Raw genomic sequence first — 6,376 nt, forward strand, 5'->3', positions numbered from 1 at the left:
GGGAGGGGGAGGTGCCTGGTGCTTGGACCTTGCCAGCGTTCGAGCTCACTGCAGAATGACGATCACATTATTGAGAAGCAGCACATTCAGACATGGGACAGCTGCAGATGCAAAAAAAAAAACCTGAGTGGCCAACTGCTGTGTAAATGAAGCCTTTGCGTGTCCTCGGCTGCTATACTTAGTCCTGAATCTCCAGTATTTGTGCTTTAAAGCCTTAAGTTCGAGGGCACGAAAAGAGCCAAACCATACGACAAAAACCTCCCCTTGCCTTTGAAGACCCAGGCGGCGCTGATGTTTTGTGACAGCCGCCATGCCAACGTTGCCAGGCAGGGTCAACTCCAACAGTCCCGGCGCGCTCACCCACCAATGCTCCCAGACGCTTCCCGCATTAAACCGCCGTGACAATTAGAGATGAGCTGGCACCAGGGAATAATAATGAGGAAATCTTATTTACTCTGCAGGGCTTTGTGATATCGCTTTCAATGGACCTCATCCAAGAATTTCTGATTCCTCCCTGGGTGATTCCTCTCGTCAGCTCCGAGTCCTGGCTATTTCTGTGCGACATCACGTCAAACCCCTGGCTATGGAGAGTACTGATTATTTTATTGTTTCTTTTGTAAGTATTGGCCCCTGGCTCCCAGCGTCTTCTCACTTCCTCTGCCCCGCGTGCAATTGTAGATTTGGGTTCGTTCCTTCCCTTTCCCCGTCCCAGGTTCTCCTTTGTCCCCTCCACACGCCACGCCCTCCCTCTTTAGAAAATGGTTAACCCACAGGGCGCCACTCCCACCAGGCTCTGGGCCTTCGCTTGAGAGAGGCTGTTTCTAATGTGTAACCCGAGTGTGTACAGTGCACTAAAACAACGATGGTGCCAGAGTTAAATTTGGTCCGTTGTACACACCTTGTCCAGATTTCAACCGCGAAGTAAGAAATCGCATTTATTGACCACGATGAATGACCCGTCACCGTGCTTTTTTGGTGGTTTGTGCTCATACATCCGACATGGCCTTGTCCCACCCTGTCACTACGACCTCCTTACCCCCTGCAGCCCTCCCAGAATTCCGCTCCCCTCCAACCAGTGGCGGATGGAATTCACCGCGGCGAAGTGTGAGGTGGGCCGGAATTCTCCAGCCGATGGGATTCACTCTTCCCGGTGGCAGCAGCAGGGGTTTATCAGTGGAGGTCAGGCGGAACGGTACTTTGGGGGGGGGGGGGGGGGGGGGTGTCTCGCAGGTGATCGGAGGCCCTCAGGTGGTTGGGATCTGGACAGGATGGCGTCTTCGCACGGCTGGTGCCACCTGGGCACCTTGAAACTGCCAGCCCGGCAGTGCCACCTTGGCCCTCTGGAAGTGCCAGGATGCCAGGGTGCCAGTGCCAAGGTGCCTGGGTAGCATTTTGCCCGCTTCGGAGATCATCCCCAGGGGTGCCCTGTCCTTGTCCTTATGTGGTGAGGTGCGGGGTGGCTCAAGAACCCCCTTACAGTTGAGTTGAGGGGGGGGGGCGTCCGGGGTCGCATTGTAGGGGCGAGAGATCAGGGCGCCATTTTTAAATGGAGCCCCAAACTCTTCCTGCACTGAGGAGCTTCGCTCGTCGGAGTTCCTCAGCGCAGGAGATGACACTAAGTGCGGCCTCGGGGGGCTGTTAGATAGCGGAGTCATTCCCGGCGTTACAGGAGATGGCTCCAATGGGAAGCAGCGGGAGCAGAGAATCCTGCTGCCAGGGAACGGCACGCCGCCAAGAAACACGCGGCTGGGGGACCGGAGAATCTCGCCCGTGGTTTATTTTGACAAGAGCAATACAGAGAATCAGTATAAAATAAAGGAGAAATTGTCAAGGAGGTGCACAAGTTGTGTTATGCTTCTTCATGTAGCATAAGCTGCTTCCTTGATGTATACTCTGACAAAGGAAGGTTCAGACTTGGAGATAGGTTTAACACATTTATTGAACAGTTAACAATTCTTACTACTTGAGTTTGACTCTCCTGCTGATCTTGCTATAGTAACTCAATCTAACTAACCAGTCTGCTCTCAGCCATGCGGTGGGTGTGATGCTTCCGATCTGCCCCTGTCTCTCTGAGTGCCGCTTATGGAAAAGAGAAAGAGCCTGTGTGCACTGTCCTTTTATATGGGTTGCCCCCTTGTGGTAGTATCACCTCTGGGTGTCTTGACTGCCCATTGGTCGTGTCCTATCTTACTTACCTATTGGTTGAATGTCTGTGTCATGATGTCTCTGGTGCTCCCTCTAGTGTTTACTTAGTCTTATTGTATTTACATTAACCCCTTGTGTATTTACAGTGATGCATATCACCACAGCAGGGACAGAGAGGCCTCGGTGTATATGTACATAAGTCATTGAAGGTGGCAGCACATGCTGAAGGGGCAGTTATAGAGTCATAGATGTTTACAGCATGGAAACAGGCCCTTCGGCCCAGCTTGTCCATGCCGCCCAGTTTCTATCACTAAGCTAGTCCCACTTTCCCGCATTTGGCACAAAGCCCTCTATACCCACACTGCCTATGTAACTGTCTAACTGTTTTTTAAAGGATAAAATTGTAGCCGCCTCTACCACTGCCTCTGGCAGCTCGTTCCAGATGCTCACCACCCTCTGTATGAAGAAATGTCCCCTCTGGTCTCTTTTGTATCTCTCTCCTCTCACCTTGAACAGTCAGTGAAGTATATAGTATCCCAGGTTTTACCAGTAGGGTCATTGAGTGCGAGAGGAAGGAGGAACTTGAATAAGACAGTAGTGAGGCATCAACTGGAGACTGCGTCCAGTTCTGGACGCCGTACTTGAGGGAGGCATTGTAGAGACTACAGAAGAGGTTCACACAAATGATTCCAAGGATAAAGAACGGTAGCTATGAGGATAGTTTGGAGAGGTTGCATTTCTTTCCTTGGTGAAAAGAAGGCTGGGAGGGGACTTGATTGAGGGAATTCATGATACTGAGGGGTATGGACAGAATAGTGAGAAACTGTTCCCACTCAAGAGGGCATCAAGTACTCGAGGGTGCAGATGCGAAATGGGCAAAAGGATTAGAAGTGATGTGAGGAAATCTTTTTTCTTTGGACTGTGGGAGGAAACCGGAGCACCCTGAGGAAATCCACGCAGACACGGGGAGAACATGCAGATTCACCCAAGGCCGGAATTGAACCCGGGTCCCTGGAGCTGTGAGGCAGCAGTGCTAACCACTGTGCCACCGCCCCGCCTGGTTGTTAGCGTTTGGAATTCTCATTCCCACCGAGCAGTGGAAGAGTCTCTGAATATATTCAAAGATGAATTAGTCAGACTGTTGACCGACAAGAGAGTCAAGGACTATGGGGGACAGGCAGATCTTATGGAGTAGCGGAGCAAGCTCGAGAGTTCGAATGGCCTCCCCCTGCTCCTAATCCTTATATTCGTATGGGCCATGCCTCTGCCAATGTGATGAGAGATTGGGGAAATGGCAGCAGTTCAGACAGCCTCGGGCGCTTAGCAACATGGAGGAGCACAAAAACCTCTTTCCTACAAGGGAAGCGAACAAGGCCTGGTAAAGTGGCTTCTGCGATTATGAATGCTTGCGACAAGAAAGTGTTTTCAACACATTTCAGAACCCGTTTCTCTCACCACGACCTTGTTCCTCCTAAGCTCCTCTTTGGCAGCTTCTGCATTGCCCTATTGTGAAAAGATATTCCTCTCAGTTGAGCGCATTTACATCAATTACAAACTGCCATTGCCATAGCAACTCCAACCAGCCCCAGAACATATCGGATAGGTTCATTTCAAAGTGGTCATTCCGCTGTTTCTCTTACAGAAAGTCAGAATCTCCCACCCTATGCCGTAACTCTACCCAACCTCTGGACACTAAGGGCAATTTATCGTGGTCAATCCACCTAATCTGCACATCTTTGGACTGCGGGAGGAAACCGGAGCACCCGGAGGAAACCCACGCAGACACGGGGAGAATGTGCAAACTCCACACAGACAGTCACGGGAGGCCGGAATCGAACCCGGGTCTCTGGTGTCGTGAGGTAGCCGTGCTAACCACTGTGCCGCCCTTTTCTTTCAAACGATTCTCCCTCAAGTTTCGCTCTGGATCTTCAAGTCCCACGAGCGTCAACCTGATCTAGTCATCTAAATATAGAGTCCGGTCACAAGGTGCTCTTAGCTCATTTACAGATCTCCTCCTGTCAATCGCCCATTCCTCTTCCAATCCCGCTGTGTTTCAAGTCGCTCACCTCCGCATCTTCCCAAAAGATCTTCAGCCCATCCACTTCCCCTTTTCCTGGCTGTCCCCATCACTCGCTTCACCACATTTCCTCCCTCGCTCACTCTTTCTCTCTCTCTTTACGTAACAGAAGACCAGGCCGAGTTTCCAATGTGCCATTTCCTGATTGTCTCCTTTGTCGTCTGTCCGTCCATCCATCCATCCATCCACCCACCCACCCACCCATCCATCCATCCATCCACCCACCCATCCATCCATCCACCCATTCATCCATCCATCCATCCATTCATCCTTCCATCCATCCATTCATCCTTCCATCCATCCATCCATCCACCCATCCATCCATCCATCCATTTATCCTTCCATCCATCCATCCATCCACCACCCATCCATCCATCCACCCACCCACCCATCCATCCATCCATCCATTCATCCTTCCATCCATCCTTCTATTCATCCTTCCTGCCATCTTCCCTTCCATCCTTCCATCCATCCAACCATCCACCCACCCATCCATCCATCCATCTGTTCATCCTTCCATCCATCCTTCTATTCATCCTTATTTCCATCCTTGCATTCATCCATCCTTCCATCCACCCATCCATCCATCCATCCATCCATTCATCCTTCCATCCATCCTTCTATTCATCCTTCCTTCCATCTTCCCTTCCATCCTTCCATCCATCCAACCATCCACCCACCCAGCCATCCATCCATCCGTTCATCCTTCCATCCATCCTTCTATTCATCCTTCTTTCCATCCTTGCATTCATCCATCCTTCCATCGACCCATCCATCCATCCATTCATTCATCCATTCATCCTTCTATTCATCATTCCTTCCATCCTTCCATCCATCCATCCATTCATCCTTCTATTAATCCTTCCTTCCATCTTTCCTTCCATCCTTCCTTCCATCCTTCCACCCATCCATCCATCCATCCACCCACCCATCCATCCATCCACCCATCCACCCAACCATCCATCCATTCATCCTTCCATCCATCCATTCATCCTTCCATCCATCCATTCATCCTTCCATCCATCCATCCATCTATCCATCCATCCATCCATCAGCAGTCCTTCCATCCATCCATCAGTCCTTCCATCCTTCCATCCATCCATCCAACATCAGTCCTTCCATCCATCCATTCAGCCATCCATCTATCCATCCATCCATCATCATTCCTTCCATCCATCCATCCATCCACCCATCCATCCATTCATCCATCCATTCATCCATCCTTCCATCCATCCATCCATCTATCCATCCATCCATCCATCCATCCATCCATCATCAGTCCTTCCATCCATCCATCCATCCATCGATCCATTCATCCATCCTTTCATCCATCCTTCCATCCATCTATCCATCCATCATCAGTCCTTCCATCCATCCATTCATCGATCCATTCATCAATCCTTTCATCCATCCTTCCATCCATCCATCCATCATCAGTCCTTCCATCCATCCATCCATTCATTCATCCATTCATCCATCCTTCCTTCCATCCATCCATCCATCTATCCATCCATCCATCATCAGTCCTTCCATCCATTCATCCGTTCATCCGTCCATTCATCCATCCATCCATCCACCCATCCTTCTATCCATCCATCCATCCATCCATCCATTCATCCATCCATCCATCCATCCATCCATCCATTCATCCATCCACCCATCCATTCGTCCATCCATTCATCCATCATCCATCCATCCAACCATCCATTCATCCATCCATTCATCCATCATCCATCTATCCATCCATCCATTCATCCATCATCCATCATCCATCCATCCATCCATCATCCATTCATCCATCATCCATCATCATCCATCCATCCATCCATCCATTCATCATCCATTCATCCAACCATTCATCCATCCATTCATCCATCCATCTCATTCATCCATTCATCCTCAATCCATCCATCCATCCATCCAGTACATCCATCCATCATCATCCATCCATTCATCCATCCATTCATCCAACATCCATCCTCCATTCCATCCTCATCCTTCATCCATTCATCCATCTATTCATCCATTCATCCATCCATTCATCCACCCATTCATCATCATCCACTATCATCCATCCATTCATCCATCCATCCATCCATCATCCTCCATCCATCCATTCATCTGCATCCTCATCATCCATCCATATCCATCTTT

The 6,376-nt window shown here is 49.8% G+C and overlaps 1 protein-coding gene across 3 annotated transcripts in view; it reads left to right on the forward strand.

Annotated features, from left to right (window-relative positions):
• The first annotated feature begins 454 nt into the window (after positions 1 to 454).
• The window catches only part of LOC140403739 (cytochrome P450 3A5-like), a 36,452-nt gene continuing 30,530 nt past the window's right edge, over positions 455 to 6,376 (forward strand). For 2 of the 3 annotated variants that reach the window (XM_072491899.1, XM_072491900.1), the window contains exon 1: positions 455 to 616. In XM_072491899.1, the coding sequence (XP_072348000.1) occupies positions 483 to 616 (134 nt within the window). In that variant the 5' untranslated portion in view covers positions 455 to 482. The remainder of the gene's footprint in view (positions 617 to 6,376) is intronic. The other variant, XM_072491901.1, reaches the window with a different exon arrangement.

The sequence above is a fragment of the Scyliorhinus torazame genome, chromosome 29 (genome assembly GCF_047496885.1).
Source record: "Scyliorhinus torazame isolate Kashiwa2021f chromosome 29, sScyTor2.1, whole genome shotgun sequence".
NCBI lineage: Eukaryota > Metazoa > Chordata > Chondrichthyes > Carcharhiniformes > Scyliorhinidae > Scyliorhinus > Scyliorhinus torazame.